The sequence below is a fragment of the Oryzias melastigma genome, linkage group LG3, assembly GCF_002922805.2.
Source record: "Oryzias melastigma strain HK-1 linkage group LG3, ASM292280v2, whole genome shotgun sequence".
In the NCBI taxonomy this organism is placed as follows: domain Eukaryota; kingdom Metazoa; phylum Chordata; class Actinopteri; order Beloniformes; family Adrianichthyidae; genus Oryzias; species Oryzias melastigma.
In genome coordinates, this window is record NC_050514.1 from 21,579,124 (window position 1) to 21,600,363 (window position 21,240).

General features: G+C 37.7%; 2 protein-coding genes across 5 annotated transcripts; one reads left to right on the forward strand and one right to left on the reverse strand.

The window, feature by feature from the left end:
* Positions 1-4,057: 4,057 nt before the first annotated feature.
* On the reverse strand, positions 4,058-4,922 carry mis12 (MIS12 kinetochore complex component). Its single transcript, XM_024295692.1, has 2 exons — positions 4,513-4,922; positions 4,058-4,381 (listed from the first exon to the last, which is right to left on the reverse strand). The coding sequence occupies exons 1-2, from the start codon at positions 4,882-4,884 to the stop codon at positions 4,106-4,108; spliced, it is 648 nt and encodes a 215-aa protein (XP_024151460.1). The 5' UTR covers positions 4,885-4,922; the 3' UTR covers positions 4,058-4,105.
* Positions 4,923-5,543: 621 nt separating this feature from the next.
* On the forward strand, positions 5,544-13,869 carry ppm1g (protein phosphatase, Mg2+/Mn2+ dependent, 1G). Of its 4 annotated transcripts, none has more exons than XM_024295974.2 (14): positions 5,544-5,941; positions 6,215-6,345; positions 7,494-7,563; positions 7,755-7,840; positions 7,951-8,080; positions 8,327-8,438; positions 8,544-8,746; positions 8,891-9,063; positions 9,151-9,279; positions 10,091-10,193; positions 11,578-11,709; positions 11,791-11,920; positions 12,006-12,105; positions 12,182-13,869. In XM_024295974.2, exons 1-14 carry the CDS (start codon positions 5,749-5,751, stop codon positions 12,374-12,376), a joined length of 1,887 nt encoding a protein of 628 aa, XP_024151742.1. In that variant the 5' UTR covers positions 5,544-5,748; the 3' UTR covers positions 12,377-13,869. The 4 variants fall into 4 exon arrangements, with proteins under 4 accessions (XP_024151742.1, XP_024151741.1, XP_024151743.1 ...); XM_024295973.2 differs by having other exon boundaries at positions 5,545-5,941; positions 8,885-9,063; XM_024295975.2 differs by having other exon boundaries at positions 5,898-6,015; positions 8,885-9,063.
* The last annotated feature ends 7,371 nt before the right edge of the window (positions 13,870-21,240 follow it).

Below are 21,240 nucleotides of genomic sequence, written 5' to 3' on the forward strand. Positions count from 1 at the left end.
CGTCATGAGGGACTTCCCAACCCAAAGCCAGTGCTGTTAAAAAACAACAAATTACAGTTAAGGCTTGTTTCCCTGTTGCAGAAAGAACATCTGTGTTATCCCAAAAACTTGCACACAAACATGATCTGGACTAAAGAGACAGAAGCTGAACTCTTTACAGCTGACAAACATGGTGACGGGAGTGACATGGTCTGGGGTTGCTCTGTAATTATCATCTAATTAAACCATGTTTTCCGTGTACAGTGGTGTGAATTTTGCATTAACTTGTTAAGAAAGGGACATTGCATACTAATGACCATTAAAAATCAAATGTAAATATGTCAGATTTTAACTCATTTCTATCTGCAGGATAAGGAAAGGGTGAAAAAAGGTTTTAAGAGGGAGAAGCTACACATAAGAATATAAAATGGAATATTAAACAAAAAATAAAATATCAGAAGTAAAAGACAATATGTTATATACAAACACAATAAGTATGATTCTGTTGTTGTTTTGACCTTAAACAGCTGTTCGTGCTCAAAAACTCCACAGTGTGGCTGGAATGAAGTGTTCTGTAAAGAATAAGCAAACATTTCTTCACAGGAATGTTAAAGACTCATTGCCAAACATCTCAAACACTTGATTGTAAATGTTGCTGCCAGAGATGTCCCAACCTCTCCTCTTCTGGGGTTAGGAAGGAATTCCTTAAATAGGATCAGGTACTTTTGGAAAGGCCCACAAGTTGTAATCATTTGTAGAGTTATCTTTGTTTAATATGAAATGTATGATGAATGAGTGCAGAGGATGAAACATAAATATTGTTTTTTAGGATTTTTGTTAGAAGGATAGCTTATCTCAAGCATTTGCTTCTTGTTCTCCAACAGTTGTTACCTTTAAACTCCTTTTCTGATCTGTTTTTTGCTTCAACAGCAAAATTTGGAACCACAGATATTTTTGGTGTTAAGTTATTTTCTTTTGCTCCCACTTGGAAGTCTTCAGTCTTCACAAGAAACATAGGTGTGTTAGTCAATAAACAAGTGGCTACAGCAGTTCCGCCCCAACCACTCCATTCCAGTTTTCAATGGACCTAAAACCAGCGCATACGTGGTGAAAACAGCTAGCATGCCGCTAGCTCACGCTGTATCACGCCATCCCCAAGGATGACAATGAACGTTTGCAGTTCCATCGCAGACCAGACCTTGCTGCTGTTACATAAACAAAATAGAATCGTGACCAAAAAAGTTCCCAAGAAATTAAAAAACCAGAATGCTTACAAACGTTGGAAACGTTAGCTTAAAAGAGCGCTATATTGGCGCTTTCTAATGTCGTCATCACTTTCTGCCAATCAACAGGTGGATGCACCAACTCCACCCCAACTGTTCCACTTTTCATTGGATCTGATGGAGGCCCCCAAGAGATACGGTTCAGTACTGTTTAATGGGTCCATTTTACAATAGAAACGCTAAAAATACCAGACCGGACCGGACCACTCAATGGAAACGAGGCAGAGTACAAAATTATGCCAAATTTGATTTAGCAAAAACATGTTGATTAGTTTTTATTTGTAGTTTCTGTGAGAACAAATTGCACATACTTTGGAAACATGTGCAACTATGCAAAAATAGTGTTTTTCCCTTGAAAGGACACAGGTAAAACAACCCAGTGTCAATACTGCATCACAACAGAGGCCAGCGGTATATGTGACCACGTGAACGACTGTGAAAACGAACAGCTCCCCAACAAACTGGTGACATCACTGTAACCTACACTTGTTCAAGGCAGGAAATGTAGTTCTGCTGGACTGTGTTGGTTTCCCTGCTGGGTGACACGTGGGTTTAAATAAAGTGAGATTCCAGAGTGGTTCTTTCACAGCCTGAGAAAACAATCCTGCCGGCCTGCTCGCCTGTCACTCTCACCTCCTCTCCGCTCTGCCTCTGTGCGGGGCATTTAGTCAGGGGACAGCTGGCTGGCTGAGAGTGGACATATATCTGCGAGCGTGTGTGTAGGTATCCGAGTCTGTGTTTCTGTGTGCCTCCTGCTTTCATTGTGTGATCCTGAGGGGTCAGGGGTCAAGCTGTGGTTCACAGAGAGCTACGCTGTTCTCCTCCCAACAGGAAGGAGGGCAGTGTCCATATGCTGTCTTCACTCACACACCAACGTGGATTCACACGCTCTGGAGCGTTTCACTCCCAACAGGTACAAACGGGCGGACGCACTCTTGCAAATGTGTGCGTGCAGATCATAGTATGAGCAGCATTTTAGAGAAGCCAAGGTTATCAAAAAAAGCCTACAAAACGCCACAAAAAAGTGTTTAAAGTTGTGAAGTTATCAGGTATATATTGCTTTTCCCACTCCTCAGGTATAAACACTTTATGCTTTTTAAACTGGTTCATTGACACACGTTTGGCACCCCTCCTGCTCATTGAGTGTCTGTTTTTTCCTCTGGTCAGAACCTTCAAATATAAGATTGAAGTGTGGGCAAATCACTTCATCCAGCTGGGTCCTCTTAAGTTATGACATCTCTACATGTTTCAAACTCACAAACATACTCAAACAGATGCTGGGCCTTCAACACAACTTCTGACAGCTGCGATCGTCCTCTCCAGTAAAACCTCTGAACTCTTATCAACTCAGATCAAAAAATTTCACTTGGATATTAGAAACAGCTTCCTCAGTTTTAGACATTCTTGATATATCAAATTATTTGGTACTTTTTGTGACAGGATAAGGTAAGAATGGTCTCCTCAGTGAACAAGTTTCTCTGTAAGAGACTCCAAATCTGGAGGGCCTGGTTCAAGGTAAATAAACATAATGTGATGCACAGCTGTATTAATGTTTTATTAAAGTCAGAAATAAGGAATAAGTGTACAGACTCCAAACAATCTGTCAGAATGTATCTGAAATTAAGAAACATATACAAAAAGAAAAACAAAAAACTGTATTTCCTCTCCATTTAGATCATTCTTTCAGAAAGAAAATAATTGACAAATTAACATCAAAAGAATCCAAATGTTTGTTTTCGTAAGTTGGTGTTGTTTGTGCACCTTTCCTCTTTTCTGTTGGGGTTATGAACCATCAGTAAAACCAATTATTCCTCCTCCAGTGTAACACATTTGTGCAAGAAATGCATCATTTTTAACCTTACATTTTTTGTAGAAAACTTTAAATAAATGTCTGTTTAAAATACAACAAAGACCAAAGCAGAAAGAATACAGGCTGCTTCACACTAAAGTCAGTTGTTTTTTTATATAGTCTCATGATTCTATTCTCTAAAAAAAAAAAAGTAAGTTAAGTTGGGTGTGCATAACCCTTTAGGTCAATGGGCACAGTCAATAAAACTATTTGATATGCAAAGGCTGCCCCCTACTGGTGAAAATGACATATCTTAATACACAACTCATTTTAACTATTTGCTTTAAAGCAAAATATAATTCAAAATAATAACTATTGAAAGTGAAACACTCCATTTAGATCTGTAGATCTAAGTAAATTATTTAGAGAAAAGTGTTGATATGGAATTTTTTGAAAACTGTGATTTATATTAAACGTTTTATTGTTGTCCATCAGTTTATGCTAGAAAGTAATGAAGAAACCAAACAAACCACTTATTTTTGTACATTAGGACTATTTAATGAATCAAACACATTTTTGAGAAAAAGTCAAAACATGAAATCACAATGAACAATAAAAATGTCTTTAAAATGTAAGCTTTTAGAAAAAAAAACAACTACAAGTATAATATACAAAAGTGGTGAGTAAAGGAATTGAAACCCATATTTTTCCTCAACGTTTTCCAATGGCAAAAAAAATATTACTACATTGTGAAACATATTCTGAGTATAGGTAATTAATGTTTAGAAGCTTTTATTTTTTTCACTCCCTCTTTGAGAAGCTGAAGTTTACATGCATAGAGCGCCCTCTGCTGGGGGCCACCTTTATCCTGTGATTTAGAATGTTTATCCATTCCCAAACTTCTTACAAAAAAAAAAAAAAAAAAAAATCACATATACATTTATATACAATCAAAAATGTTTTAAATGATATTAAATAATCTCAAAAGTAAGAAAAGACAAAGTGATAGAGAAATACATCCAGGAGGTTGTTTATTTACATTTTCCACATCCGCCTACTTAGAATTTTTGCTGGAGATGAGCACTTTCTTGGTGACCTTCTGTAGCTTGTTGACCGACTCCATCACAAAGCGAAAGCTTTCCTGAAAGTTCCCATTACCTTCCTTGGACCAGGCTGCCTGGAGCTCCTGGATCCATGTCAGGATGCCTTCCAGCTGTTTCTGCACCTCCTTCTGCTCCTCCAGCTCAGCCTCCAGGGCCTGTTTAGCGCACACTTCTGCCTGGTAGGCTTTGTGGAGGTCAGCTAGTGTTGACTCCATCTTCAGCCCTTCCTGCAAAAAGGGCAAAAAGTCAAATAAACGTCTGAAGCATCTTTTCTATATCATACTAGTTTCTCTCGCATTATGTCAAAACAAATAAAGAAAGATATACAGATCCACCATAAACTTAATACTTCACCCACCTGTAAGTCTTGAGGATAGTTTTTGTGCGGTTGGTCCTCTGGTAGAAGGACATTTTGAGGAACTGTGAAGCACTTGTTCAGCAGAAGAGCTTCCATTCGCTCAAACAGCTGCTTGAAGCGCTCCTCGAGGAACTGCTGCAGTTTACGGTTACACTCTCTGGCCTGGACCCGGAGCGCCTCCTCATCGGGCCCGCCCGAGTCTCCTTTGCTCAGCTGCCTGACGCAAACTTTCTCCACCACGAGTAAAATGTCGTAGAGACTGTCCTGGAAGGCGCTGAAGATACGCAGCATGCATGTCTGGGGAGTAAAACCGAAAAACTGAGTCTCGTAAAGTTTTAAAGACGAGGAAGGAAGATTTTCTTCCCGCGCCATATTCAACTCTTCTTCTCTGGTGACGGAATTCAGAGAGGTCACAATGGCTATAACAGAGTATCGCCACCCCTCGGTAGAGCGCATGTACTGCATCATTGAATGAAGTACACTTTAGTAAGGTATTGTGATCAACAAACTATTGCATATAAAAATGTAGTCTTGATAATATATATATATATATATATATGTATATATATGAATGTTTCTTTTTTCAAAGTAAATGTTTGAACGAAGAAAAGGAAATCATTGCTAGTTTTTTAAAGTGACAAAAACGTCTTGAACGCTTGAACAAACAGCAAATAAATACATGAATTACATTTATTTGAAATTAAATAAATATAATTAATTGTTAATTGATGATAATTGTATATATTGTATATTGTATGTATAATTAATGTATAATTAATTAACTGAGGCATAGATGGAGGAAACTGATTCGCTGTGGCGACCCTTGAAGGGAAAAGCCGAAAGAAAAAGAAGAAGAATTATATTTATTTGAAATTGATTTATTTCATGCAAGCAAACCAAGAAACATTAAAGAAGACAACAAAATAGATCAATATCGTTTTATTGATAGGCCTATATCAAACTTTGGCCAAATAATACTAACTTGTTGGAAAAAATAAATAAAAATCTGCACACAGATACAGGAATAAGACTTTTGGAGTCGTGGAGACTGACATAGCATAACATAGCAGCTTAAACAAATTAATTAATAATTATTATTTTGTTTTATTTTTTCTTTTTCTTTTTTTTTTGATTTATATAACGTTATATCGTAGTGTTGCAGGACTTTATGGTTATTTTTTTTAAAATAAACGTTTGCCCCCCCACCCCCAACTTATCTCCGCCATGTTCCAGTAGATGGCGGTAGTGAGCGTTCAAACGTCTTTGTTTACCCTAGGAAGACAGCGAAGAAGAAATCAAAAGAGCAGCAGAAGAAGAAAAATTAAAAGCAGCCGGAGAGGAGAAGATATCGGCTTTTACACGTGCACTCATCCCTATGTGATTCTGTTTTCTGGAGCTGTAATACTCGCATCTTGCTCAGCTAGAACATGTAAGTGGGCCGCTGGGGTAGAAGGGGTTGGGATTTTCCACAGCTGCGCAGCCGCTGGCCTGACAGGGGCAGAGGTTAGTGGTCGAAGTTGAGCCGGGTTAGCGGCTGTTAGCATCATGTTAGCTCGAGGCTGCGTCTACTTTTTGTTGTGCCGCGGCTAGCGTTAGCTGGCTAGCATTCGGGATAAGCGAAGCTGGTAAAACCGTAGAAATGTGACCGTAACACCTAGAGAGACGAGTGTAATGCTAATTATTTCGTGTGTTTTTCTTTCAGTCGAAAAGGCAACGACGAGCATGGGGGCATATCTGTCGCAGCCTAACACCACCAAGACCTCCTCCGATGGCGGCAACAGCAAAATGAGCTACGGCTTCTCTGCCATGCAAGGCTGGCGGGTTTCTATGGAGGTTAGAAGAAAGTTGTATTATAACAGCAAAAAACGCAGGGGGATTCTTTATGATCATTTTGGTAACGAGATGAGAGGATTTTCATTGAACGTCTGTTTGTTTGGATTACTTTTCCCCCCTCTCAGTTTATTAAACAGAAACAAGAAGTTGCTCTCAGCAGTTACTTTTGTCTTCAAGTATGTTGACCTGCGGCCTGTAACAAATAGAAACTTTCCAGTGGGGAAATATCCTGCAATCTGAGTGGAAAAATGTGTCAGCAACTTAATCTCTAATCTAAATTTAAAATAAAAAAATGGACTATCAGTAGTTAACTTCCTGAAACTGGATTACATATGTCAGTGATAAAAGCTTGTTTTTAGGGTAAAATAAAATGCAATACAATTTCTAAACTTTTTAGTAATATGATCCTTAGAGTAAAGATAAAGGAAGTTCTTGCATATTTGCAAAGATTATAATTTCTGTCTTCCATATTTTCATTTTGAGCAGAATAGTTTCTGGATGCCATGTTTAAAGATCCACTCCAAAACTGTGTTTTTAACATGTTCTTGTGGCATTTTTCCCATGATGGAGGACAAGTATAAAGGAAATGAGGCTTAAAATTCAATTTCTTGATTTAAATTGTTGCAGATCAGGAGCAGATTTAAAAAAAAAAAACTGCCAGTGGAAAAAGCTCGTAGCCACAAGCTCCCTGCCCCGCTCCATTCTGACACATCCACATGTATAACGTCTAAATCCACGTATGTCTTTGTTTTCCTCATCCGAGCTGGCGCCTGGCTCTAAACTGTACGGCTGGATAGTTCCAATATTGCTCGCCATTTTTGTTACTCCTTTAATGTTAAAGGTTGGGATTGTGAAGGACTGTAAACTACTGGGAGAGATTGTAATCAAAGGGATGATGAGAAATTAAGGTCGGCTTATTTTGCGCACACAGTCCTGCCCACAACTTGCAGGTAAATTTGGAATTAATTATTATCGCTCTGTAGAAACTATGTCCTAAGAAACATCACAGTTTTTTTTTTTTTTTTTAATTAATTTGGATTAAATACGGCATAATTGTAACAAGAAGACCACTGGGAACACTTTGAAAATAGATCAAAAGATGATTGGGTTGGAATTTTTATTTGAAGCACATAACTTGTGTGTTGCAGGATTCCCACAACTGCATTCCAGACTTTGATGAGGACACAGCCATGTTTTCCGTATATGATGGACATGGAGGTAAAGTGCAGTGCTCACTCTTGTTTTTGTCTGCATTGAACCACTGATTTTGTTTGTTTAAAATTAGTCTATCTTTCAATGCATAAAAATGTTTGTCTCAACATTGTTGTTTTTATTGCTCCCTTTTCATGCAGCTCTGTGTGTACACACATTTTTTTTTATTTAATTATGATCCTTCTGTTCTTGTTCAGGTGAAGAGGTGGCTCTATACTGTTCTAAGTACCTCCCTGACATAATCAAAGAGCAGAAGACCTACAAAGATGGCAAACTACAGAAGGTGAAAGACTCCATAGTAGATTTAATTCTAAATTTGGCAATTATTTTGGTTTTAGAATAAGATTATCACCTTGCTTCACATATCTTACCGTACTGATTTATTATTTCCAGGCCCTGGAGGATGCTTTTTTGGCCATTGATGGCAGGATTACCACAGCAGAGGTTATCAAGGAGCTGGTGCAGATTTCTGGACGACTCAGTGAGGACCCACCTGCTGAAAAGGTTGCAGAGGAAGATGACTGTGAGTGCAGCCCTATTTTTATCTATCTATTTTTATTCATTCATTCATTCGATCTCTTTATAGGGTAGTCTTATATTAAAGCACAGAGTTAATAGGGTCAGATAAAAGCTTGCTCTGTCCATAATTACAAAAAAATCTAGAAAAATCATGCTTACAAGTTAACCTGTAAACATTGGTAGATTAAATATCAATATAAAAATATTGTGGATCTTTGCAATGACCACAGTTTGGATATTTTGTCTTCAGTGGACACAGAGGAGGCCGCTTTGCTACACGAGGAGGCCACCATGACTATTGAGGAGCTGCTGGTCCGATACGGACAAAACCTCAATGCTGTCAAACACGCTGCAGCCATCAGGTACCACAGACTTTCACTTCAACACTCATTAATGTCAAAACCTCTTAATCCAGCAACTCTGTTCTCCTTTGGTTTATAACATCAGATTTCATTTTCATTCTTTAGTGCGGCAGCTAAGAAGGCTGCCGGCGGGGATGCTGAGGGCGCAGGACAGAAAGAAGAAGGTGAGGAGAAAGAAAAGAAAGACGGCCTCAATGGAGAAGTGGAGGAGGGGAGCAATAAAAAGGTGAAAGAGGGAGATGGAGTGACACGAGGAGCGAAGCTGCGAGCCTGTCGGAGAACTGCAGGAGGGGAAGGGAATAGTGCAGGTACAAACACAACCTCCTATTTGATTGGTTCCTGCTTTTGATACGTTGGTATTTATGAAACACAATTAAATAAAAGGAATTCTAAAAAAACGTGCTAACTTTTCACACTTTATCTCTGTTTTTTTTCCTCTGTGGTAGCTGCCACTGGCAAGTCTGAAAGTTCCAATGGAGAAGAGAAGGCTGGTAAAACAGAGGGAGACGCTGGTCCTTCCTGCTCCTCGGCGTCCTCAAAGACTCCTGGAGACTCCAAGTCGAGGTTTTTCGATGACAGTGAAGAATCTGAGGAAGGAGAGGAGGAAGACGGCAGTGACGAGGAGGTGAGAACTAGTGACGAGAATAGATTGTTGGCCTGTGAAAGTTCACGCCGAACGACTGTAAAACACTCACTTTCTTTTTCATCTCAGGATGGCAGTGAAGAGGAAGAAGGTGACAGCAGTGAGTTAGAGGAAGAGGATACTGAGGAGGGAGAGGAAGACTCCGAGGATGAGGAAGAGGAGGAGATGTGTCTGCCTGGAATGGACGGCAAAGAAGAGGTTAGTGTCTGATGGTGTAAAGGAAAATGGAAAGGAAAATACAAATCAATCAAGAGGTAACCAGGGCATTGATTCCAATTTTGCTTAGGAAAGGTTTAGCCTTAGCTAAAAAAAAAAGGCTTAGGCTTATTTTGACAACATTGTCGATCTGTTTGTTCAAGTTTAAAGCAACCCTCAAAGGAAACCTCCACATTTCAGAGTCAACCGTAACATCTTTTTAATCTAATTTTATGGGTTTCAGGCTATTTTTCCCACTGATGCAGTAAAAATGGTATACATTGGAGGATTAGGAGTAAAACAATATAGTTGTTTGCTGTGTTTCAATTGACTGAAATTGCACAAATTAGATTTGCGATTATTAATTTGCCTAATGGAAACAACAATTTCAAATAAACTCACTTTTATTGAAAAAATAAAGTTTTGCACTTGAAGGAGGTGGTTTTCGGGATGTATCGAAATTGACATGTTTCACAAAACTGCAATGGAAACTTAAAAAAAAAAATTAAATCTTTTCCATGCTGTCTTTTTTATAAAGTTGCTGCTTGTGTGAGCTTAAACAAGAGAGGAAAGTGAAAATGTTTTTCTGTCTGAGAAAAGTATATAAAGTGTAGTGAGGGGTTTTCCTTCTCAAACGCCTGTAATCAAACTTTATGAATTTCCCCAGTCGTAGGTTATTTATGGAATGTATCCCCGTAATGAACGAGGGAAAGTTTACTGAAGAGATGATGTATCTAAGATTTTACAAAATGCCATCTGCTTAGTGAAGTAGTGTCTTAAATCAAATGTTTGCTGTTGATTTCTGTGCTTCCAGCCTGGCTCAGACAGCGGAACCACAGCTGTCGTGGCGCTGATCCGAGGGAAGCAGCTGATTGTGGCCAACGCAGGAGACTCTCGCTGCGTGGTGTCTGAACGTGGTGAGTCCGAACAAATGCTTTTTCAGTCTGAGACCAGATGAGGTGTCACATTTGTTCCTTGTGACTGTGAAGCATCTTGAAATATTGTTTTTTTTCTGCTTAAATTGGAATTGTAATAAAAGCTCTAGGAGCATTTAGACTTGGCTTTCTGTCCTCCTTTGGACTTAGAAAATGCCACTTTTGTCAACAAATATAGGATCTTCCCGATTGGGATACGACACATCCTGAAATTTTTCACTCCCTGCAAATGTTGGACATGTTTGTTTTTTGGTAAAATGTGAACACATTTTCACATCGATGTTTTTATATGCTGACCCCTTTTGCCTTCTAAGAAACATTTATGTCATTTCCAATCACAAAGAAACTGACGTTTGGTCAACATTTTCATCTGTATGAACATTTCAGTAAGCACTTTATACTGCAGCGATAAACTAAAGTGTTTGTTGTGTGACTATCAGTTCATTCTGTTGGCCTGTAGAAATCGTGACCCATTCTTTGAAACATTCCTTCAGTTTTTTATGATTTTTCCAGACTCTTAGTTCCGGATCATCTGTGAAAAGTTTTTATTTTTGAAGTTTTTTTCCCCTAAAATTCAAAGTATTAACTCATTCCTTTAAGCATTTCATTGCATCCTGCCTGAAACAGGGAATACTGCTTAAATCCTCACTTTTTATGCCATGAACATAAAAAAAAAAGAGTCCCATTGAATTTAAAATAGATTTACAGTATTATAGGTGGAGTTAAGAAAATAACATAAAGCTACAGTGCATACAGACTAGTTTGTACAATAAATAGTATATATAAAAAAATAAAATCAAAAGGGGTATTTGATGTATATACATCCTCAACAGTAAAATACAGTCTATCTCTGCTGACACAGAGACGATGAATTATACAATCATGTGGCAAGAATGATGTCCTGAAGCAGACCTTGTGACAGCAAAGCTGCAAGTCTTTTGAAAAAGGCTCTTTGCCTGATTTTTATTTTTATATATTTTTTTTTTATTTCTCCTCTGCAAAAAGAAAAAAATATTTTTAGTAGGAGAATGACAAGAAGGCTGTAAATCTGTCTTATTCCAAGAAATGTTTTCAGATGTTTGCTTAAATTCAGAAGAAGCTTTCCTTCTCCTGTTTGGTCCCGTAGCTCTGCACCTTTTTTGGAGACCATAAGATAAAAAATTTTGTTGCTCTTTTTATGGTTTAATAGTTAAGAACATCCAGAATGTCAGACAGACATGAGGAGGAACTTGAAGTGACTCGTTGCTCGTTTTCTTCACAACGTCCAGTTTAAGAGTCTTATTCTTGTGATGTGTTTTAACTAATCCTTTAAAGATTTTGAGTTTGCTTACACAAACTGAAAGACTTTGGTTCTGCACCGCTTCAGGCAAAGCTGTCGACATGTCGTATGACCACAAGCCAGAGGACGAGGTGGAGCTGGCTCGCATCAAAAACGCTGGAGGAAAAGTGACTATGGACGGACGAGTCAACGGAGGGCTGAACCTCTCCAGAGCCATCGGTGGGTGATCTGAACTTCTCTAAATCTGATTTGATCTGAGTAAACTTTTACAGCTGTGAAACTGTGAACCCTGATTCTCAGGTGACCACTTCTATAAGAGGAACGACGCTCTGCCTCCAGAAGAGCAGATGATTTCTGCCATGCCGGACGTTAAAGTTCTGACGCTGAACGAGGATCACGACTTCATGGTTATTGCCTGTGATGGAATCTGGTAAGACCAGACAGCTGATCACTTTAAGAGAAAAATGTTATTTCAGATTCTGTGTACAAACCATCAACTGCTGGTTGTCGTGTAGGAACGTTTTAAGCAGTCAGGAGGTGGTGGACTTCATCAGTGAGAGGCTCAAGCCAGACGAGAGTGGTGAAAGTAGACCTCTATCTTCTATCGTGGAAGAGGTGAGACCAAAACCGCTTTTACACCGATGACTTCATTGTGTTCGATTTGAAAGGTTACCTGTTGTTTTTAATGCAGCTGTTGGACCACTGTTTGGCTCCTGACACGTCTGGAGACGGCACAGGATGTGACAACATGACCTGTATCATCGTCACCTTCCAGCCACTCCTCACTCCGTCAGAGGACACGAAGAAGAGGAAGATTCGCGAGGAGGCGGAAGAGACTGAGACGGACAAGAGCGACAACGACGGCAAAAAGGCTAAACTCGATTAAAGAAGGAGTGAACCTTTCCCAGACGGGGCACCAGGTCCCACATTACTCTAGATCCACCAGAGACGCATTCTGTCCAAATTTAAACCCCTTACCTCATAAACAAAGTGTCACCCTGAAGCAGGCGTCACAAAGACTGTATGTGCGTTCAAAGGTCCACTGATCTCGGATCATCTCTATAGTTCTTTGTGTTCTGTTCTAGGTGGATTTATGACAATAACACAACCCTCTAAATCATTTTTGCTAGGTCCAAATGGGAAGAAAAGTTGGACAAACTTTAAGTTTAAAATCAAATTTGCTGCCTTGCTCAACAGCACTGCAGCTTCCATTCATTTGTCACTAAAAGGCTTCAGGAAGAGGCAGCCATCGTTTGTAATCATTACAGTCCTGCACTGCACTCAGATTCCACTTGGCAGCTTCCGTTCGTCTCGACAAAAGCTTGAAAGTAGTTCAGTCTGGTGTGTATTTAACAGTTAGACACGTGCTCACCGTTGTGGCTTTCCGGCATAAAATGTGCACGTTTACGCCACAAAACTTCCGAATGGTGTGTTGTGGCAAGAAAAGGCACCTCTTAAAGGTAACCGAGGATGAAGTGGATACATTGTGGGATGTAATTGTTCGATTAACCCTAATTGAAGCTTCATAACGCAGTGAGAGCAGACTGTGTGTTGTTACTCCACGTGTGTTGGTACTGTGTTTCAGGCTCCACTGCTGAACTCTCCACCTTCATGTCTCTAACTCGTCACCAGGGGGCTGGAGCTGATGGATGTGGGGTGCCAGTCCACATGTGCTAGGTCTTCATAAACAATGCAGTTTCGTGTTTTTTTTTTTTTTCTTGTTCCATTCAAGCTCTTTCCTGCTATTATTTTTTGTTCATTCCTTAAAGAGTGTGTTATTTTGATCAGTGTAAATTGTTCACGTCGGAAGAGAAAGTTTGAATTCAGTTTCACCAGTTGGACATGAATCTTTTAATTATCCAGAAATGAGTTTGTCACGCCGGTCCCTGCTCCAATGCCTTTTTAAAAATGATCTTTAGGACGAGTTTTAAGGGAAGACTTTCTATTTTCCACTTTTGGTGAATCAGACCTGTAACCATTTTTGAGGGAGGAGCTTTTTTTTTTTTTTTTTTCTCGGTGAGCACAGTCGGAGAATGCCTTAAGGCTAGACTGGACTGTGGATGAAAACAATGCACAAAGTTATTTTTCTGAGGGGAAAAAACAAATTGTGGTTGAGAAAACCGATGCAGGTGTGAGTGTTAATTTTTTTTTCTAATTTTATTTACAGAAGTCTCATTTAAATCATTGTGACTGTAAGTTTCTAGTGTACTTTCTTGTCAACATGCCATTTCTTTCTGTAAATAGATTTTTCAATTCTTGTAATTGGGGGGGAAAAAATTGCATTTTCTTTGTGAGTCAATGTGACATTTTGGTGCATACTCTTTTGACACCAGTATGTAAGTACATACAAAATACATTTTCTAAATAATTTGAAGTTCATTCATCTGAGTCGTCTTTATTTGTGACTTTTATTCTATGGCATCACAGTTTATGCAGCAACAAATGACTGTGGTCATAGATAGCATTTTATGTGTACCTATTGGTGGGAATTGAACATAGGATACTGAAATACTAAATTACGCACACAAAATGCTGAATTGTTGCCACAAATGAGCATTTTGTGCATACGAATTAGTATTTGTAGGCATAAATTAGCCTTCGTTTGTACTATTTAGACAACAAATGAGTATTTTGTGGGCATAAATAGCATTTCATTTGGCCAAATATCACAATTTCACATTTTGTGCTCACAAAATTGTATTTTTGGGCACACGTTTGTGGTAATTGAAGATAGGCTGCTGAAATTCTCATTTTTACAAATTGCTCATTTGTGGGCACGAAGTCGCATCTTGTGTGCACAGATTAGTATTTAATGGGCATTAATTAAAATTTATTTGCATTTTTTGGACCACAAATGACCCTTTTCTATGTACAAATTAGTTTTTTATGGGCAAAAATTAGCATTTTATGTGTACAAATTAGTAGGAATTGAACATAAGCAACTGATATACTAATATGAGCACACAAAACAGCATTTTGTGGGCATAAATAGTACATTATTTGCAATTTGTGGGAATAATTTTACAAATTACTTGTATTTTTTGCAAACAAATTAGTGTTTTTTGGGCAACGTTTGCATTTTGTTTGTTTTAATTTGTATCATGGGCACAAACTTGTGGGAATTGAGGATACTAAAATACTAATTTGTGCACACAAGTATACTGGGTTTTTCCTTTTAAATGTCATGTCCAAGGCTCAGTAATTTACTAATGCAGATAAAAAAATTAATGCACTTCCCCCTGCAGTGCTGATAATGACCGCCAGGTGGGAGTAAAAACAAGTTCCTTATTTTTTTAGAGCTGGTGGGAGTTTCCTCTAGTTAGTAGTTTACACATTTTTACAAGAATTCACCAAAATATTTTCTCTCATTCACTTCACTGATTCCGATTTTAGCTTTTATGACAAATGTATTAAAGTCATGTCATTTCTTTTGCTGTTTTTGCCTCTGGCTTCACATATTCTGCTGCACCATTTACTGAAGATCACTGACACTTCAGGAACAATAGAAAGCAAGACAGGAAACACACACTGTCCTTGGGAGCTAAAAATGTCTCCAACACACAAACGTGAGAGCACAGATTATTTAACAGGATGTTTCTTGTTCTGCTGGAACAGATTAGTTACTTCAACTGGAGGGTGCTGAGTTTATTTATGCTGAAACCAAGACACGGACGAAAAGGCCAACAGACTTCATGAATGTGACTGTTTTGTCTTTAGTTTTATCGAGCATCTGCTCTGTTGTCCACATTTCTTTTTAAAATAAGAGTGTGAAATGACTACGAAAGCTGCAGCCTGTCTTTGAGAAGACCTGCCAACACTTTCTGGTGCTGCTGTAAAGAGAGGTTACTGGAAAAACACTGCAGAACTTAGCAGTAGTTGAAGGAGAAAAAGCATTTTTCTTGCTATTCTCCTTGACCTGGTTGATGACCACGCAGGAGTGGAGCTCGGCCTGCAGATGTTCATTTAGCCCGAGCCGCAGGTCTCTTATACTGTAGAAAGCTAGACCACAATAGCAAGCAGGGTTATTTAGCTGTCTGCCCTCGCTCCTAAAAGTGCTTTGGCCCCGTTGCCCTCTCATTACACATTACACAGACAGTAGCAAAGTTACAAATAAGAACACACATTCCAGCGGTCACTGCCTTGCAGTCAAAACAGGAGTTTAACCAAAAAAAGTTCCAGACCTGAACCTGTAATCTGCTGCTTTAGGACTTGTCTAAATATTCACCAATGTCTTGCTTTCAAGCACAACAAATTAACATATTTTAACTGGCAGCACATGAAATGTTCTTTTATTTTTTGTTTTTTTGTTCTTGGCTGATGTGGAGTTAAAATATTCGCTGCGGCTTTCATCGTCCTTCCTTTTAACAACTGTTTGGAAACCAAACCAGCAGCTGGAGTTGAGAAGGAACCGTGGGGTTTTTTTTTTTTCGTGTTGCACCATCTGGGATTTCAGCTGCTAAACAGTTTGAGGCTTTTGCTGTTTATTTTTCATAATGTACCAGCAGCTTTAAAGGCTCCGCAGGAGAGAGAGCCTGGGATGGACTGGTACCTCGCTCCTCACCAGCTGACAGGTGGGATAAACTCCCAAACTTTCCTGCAGACCAAATGCACAAACTGGAGGAAGAACACAGCAATGCTTTCAGTTCACGTGAAGTCTGGACTGCAAGAGGACATTTGGAGCACTGAAACAATCCACTTGTTGGTTTCTGGACGGCTGTCTTCTGGTTTTTGAGGCTTTTGGTCTGAATTTCTTCCAAAGTGTCAGCACACGCTGGTCACTTCTGTCTAATTCTCTGTGTCATAATTCCTCTCAAGGTTTTGTTTCAGGCTTTGATCTGGACCTTCTTTTTGAGCAGGGGTCTGAAACCTGCCCTAAGAGGTCAAAGAACCACATCCACTCTGGTTGAAGAAAAATTTGATGGTTTTACATTTAAAATTTATTTTTTGGTGCATCAAGAAAAACAAAACAGAGAAAAGTCAAACATTGCTCAACTCATTCTTAAGAAGTCAATTCCACTCCACAATCTGACTACAGTACCCATAATCCTCCCTCAACAACTCATCAAGCAGATCAGCTTTGCAGTTTGTCAAAGTCAAACATGGATTTTCAGTTTGCTTTATGGTAGAAAAAAAATAAATCAGCAAGCTCATTTAATTAGCTCTGATTTCATTTTAGTTTGATAGATTTACACATTTCTGACTGACATGCACCAACAATGATAAACTAACCTGTTTTTTGCTGTTGTTGTTGTTTTGTTTTATTGTTTTTGTATTTATTTATCTTTTGACATAACACTACCTACCACTACATTTACTGCATTGAGAAGATCCTATGTATGGCAGGGTGTCTTTTACTTTGAAAGAAAGTCATGTAACCAATAGCTGTAAACTATTTCATACTATAAAAATCTTTATTTGTAAAACAGTGTTTTATTCATATTTATCATAATTGTCACAATAAGATATATACAAATTATAGTCTTATTTTTCTTTGTGAGGAGACTTTGTGGCTCCTAACAGGATGTGGTCTGGGAGAAATGGACCCATGGATTATAATTTTGGTTCATTTGTTTCTGTTTACTTAGCTTTGTCATCTATACTTACATTTTTAACATTTCAAATAACTGACCAAAATGATGGCAAAATGTTGAATCTTTTGTCAGAGTGGTTTGTTATTAGAATAATCTTAAAGCACATATTCTTGTCACAACAGTCTAGCTGCTCTCCACAGACAAGTTGTTTGTATTTACATAGAGAATTTTAAAAGTAATTGGATTCTAAGCCAACATTTTCCTGTTTATATATAGGAGAAAAATGACAATGGTGCACTATAGTGATTAAAAAAAACATGTTTGACTTGGCTTTTAGACATTTTTAATTCAAGTAAATCTGATGTAGGAGGATCTTATTTGACAAATGGTGTCTTTTATTTTGAAAGAAACTTGTGTGGGCTGCTGTCAAAATGAATGTAATAAAACATAACAGTACTATAATTTTTGTAGATGTTTAAGAGTTAATTTTATAAATGAGTTGCTAAATTAGCACAAAAACGTGAAAAAAAACGTATTTTTTAAATATAAAATAGGTATAACTCAGACTTCACGGCTCTCGCTGGGTTTTGTCCAGTTAGAAACTCGACCTAAAGGTTCTTTTAGTATTAAAGATTCTGTAAAGTACTGAAGACTTTTATTTTAAAATAGCAGGGTATATATATATTATTTTTGGAACCTTGTGATACTACAATTTCAAGCAGGTCTCAGATTAAAAGTTTCAATCTAAAAAAACAGCTTCAAATATGAAAACTACAACATATCTTTAATAATAGACAAAATAAACAAGTTAAGTTAAACACAAACAACCCAGTAAAGACTACATTGTCATGAGCGGTAGATCAGCAGACTTTTTTCTGGAAAGATAAACTGAACTCTCAAGCACCATTTACTGACCAATTACTGCCAGACTGAACATTCAGCTGCAACAAAGCTAGACCAAAAGTAGAGTTATTATCTCACTTGCACGTAGACAAAATTCATCCAACATAAATGATAATAACATGTGTGTTTTGACACAGTTTGGGTGAGCAGGTGCGTGGAAGCTGGGAGCCCTGCTGGCAGCATGTCATCCTTTTCCTGTGTGTTATCTCTTGTTTAGACTGTTCATCAGCCTCCAGGTACTCAAAGGTCTCTTTTTCTGAATGAAAAAATGCAGCTACATTCATTTAGTTCGCTTTAACCTGAAAAAGTTAACAAATTCCTTGGAGGGGAGTTGCCACTGTTTAAATACCGTCCAGCGTTCAGGGTCAAATATTCACGTTTAAGCCAGGACCCCCGTGTTATCAGCCTTATTGCTGACACACACAGAGGGAAGGTAAGGAGATGTCACAGTCAGCTGTTCTGGTGCTGACAGGATGCATCAGCATGTCAGCAGCAGACACATCCTCTGATAATGTGTGTCGCTGAGCTTGAAGTGTAAGGCGATAGTTGGAGAAAACTCCCACAATGCTTTTCTCCTTTCCTCCTGTCCCTGTCACCTTTCTGATGCCCTTTTTTCCACGCTTCCCCACATGACTCCTCTTCTTTCCATCTCACTTTTTCCTTCCTCTGTCCGCTGATCTCTCTTTTCCTTTGTGCTTCCTTTTTTTGTAAAAACTGTCTTAACTCGCTGATTCTTTGACTACATTGCATAACTTTGATCTCTTCAGATTGACTAAAATTTCACCTCAATTTGCTCCAGTTAAATAATCAATATGTGACAAAAATACAGATTTTTGTGTCACTTATTAAATTTTTTTAAAATGATTTTGCCAACAAATAAGTATCAGGGAAATTAGGTAATTTTAAGAGTTTTAACTAATTCAAAAATACATTTTAAGATAAAAAAAGGGTAAAATAAAAAGTTTTTCAAGTAAAACTGATGTCATTTGTCAATAGTTCAGTGGATTAGCAGTTCTCAAAGAGAGACAGTTTTAGTAACTTTATTTGTTACTCTAAAAGACAAATTCAAACCTAATATAACTAACAGATTTATAACACACCAGCTGATCTGAATTACACCCTAATTTATGTGGGAATCAAACACTTTAATTTAAAGTGAAATCTTTGAGCAAAAAGCCCAGTTCTGTTACGGTTTCAGAAAAAAAACGTCATTTTGGATTTAGTAGATTCTATCTGGAGGAGATGTGCGTGAGAAAGAAAGTGGAGGAGTGAGATCTTCCAGATATTATTCAAATCGGCCTCCATCTGTGCAGATAGCTCCAGTTTGATCCTTTCTAACAGAACAAACAGCAGCCCTCATGCTGCACAGACTTGTACGTGAGGAGCACAGTCAACAGAACAGTAAATATACACATCAAATACAAAAGCTTTCTTTAAGGTGAAAAATAAAAGCACAGAACTTCAACAAAATTTCCACAAAAGGGTAGTTTTCACAGAATGGTTGTGGTGACATGAAGGTTGGAAAACCTGCAAGTCATGATGCCAAGGGATTTAGATCAAAAACTATTTTTTGTTTTGAAGCAAAAATTTAAAAATGAGCTTCTTAAAAAGATCAAATCTTTTAATTGCTTCTATGATACATTTTACTTTTGTTCCACTTCTGGATTCTGGATTTGTGAACTCAAATGAGTATAATCATTGGCAAGCCCTCATGAACGCTGACATACTTCCACCAACAGACACACGTAACACTTGTAAGCTTGAGATAAAGGAGAATGAGAAACAAGCTTCTATCTGATCAGCGGACATACTGCAGCTCTTACATCATCCGGTGTTTCCTCATTTTTTTTTTTTGTTTTCTTTGCTTGAAATTCACCCTTGACCCCTCTCTCTGGTTGAACTCTTAAATCCTTTCCCAACAAAGAAATAAAAACTTTTTTAATGTGTCATCTTGGTTTATTTAGTGATTTGTTTGACATATTTTTTTTCCTCCCTTGTCCTTTGTGTCCCATTACTTTTAAGTTCTACATTAAAAACATCAATTACTTAAACAGATACAGATGCCTTTATTTTATTTATTTTTTCCATTATTTCATCACAGACTGACTCAGTCTGGGGTTTTCCCTTTTGTCTAAAGATCTTCATCAAAGGGCTTCAATCTTGTCAATGAAAGGAGCAGATCTTAAATTGGGTTGTAAAAATATCTTTAAAATCTCATTTTATCACAGTTGTTCTTGGACCTTCGGAGTCTGATAGAGATTACAGACATCTAATAAATCATTTCAAGAAATATAAGTAAAAGTAGTTTTGAATCAAGAACTTTACTTCTTAAATCTTATTTACTTTTTCCCATATTAAGAAAAAGGTTTAAAATAATGTTAATTTTAGGTGTGGTTTTCTGTTTTGTGATTTGAGGAAAGAGGCAGATTATTTTCTGGGGAAGAGAGACAATACATTAATTAAAATAAATGCCATATTAGGAAAATAATTATTTTTGAATAAACAATTGCTACTTTAAGTACAGTTAATCATTTTACATAGATTTAAACAAAAAAACGTTGTATTTTTTATCCTTTTTAATTGAAAGTCTTTGTTGTTATTAACAAATAAACAAAGTTTAAAGGTTAAGGTTTTGTGAGCACCAATTTTTTAAATAAACTTTAGCATCTCCCTCCTGATTTTTTTTTAAATAGCACGTTTCTGTATTCTCAACCACTTGTGTTCAGAAATGTCAGGCTGTCATAAACATATTAGCCACAAGGGGCAGTATGGAGCAAACAGCAGGGCCTCTTGTCAAGTTTATCTCTGTGAAATTAATTTTTCCTGCCTATTTAAGCTAAGATAACTTGAGAAGGTTCGCAAAAGGCTGTTTTTAGGTGTCTCTAACCTTTTCTAAATAACATTTATACCTGGTAGCAGAAGATTTCTCTCTTCCTTAAATAGAAATCTGACTGTAGGATTATTTGTTTTATACCTTGTTAATAATTTGTAAATGTATTAACTGGCCAGGAGATTGATGAAAAAAGAAGACTGTGAGTGTTAGATATGTGGTTCCAGCAAACATTATATGTATTTTGTAATGAAATTAGGGTGTGGCCAATAATTATGGTTCATTTTATTGTTCTAATTTTACTTATGGTCTATGAGCAAGACAATGAGAGTCTTACAAAACATACAAACCAGTTCACAACAACCAGAACATTTGTATTCAAATTATTAGGGTTCGCAAAGCTGGAATAGTTTCTCAGGAAGCTGCAGAACAAGTGATTATTATTATGTGCCCATATACACTGAAACTTAAACAATTCAAAGGGAA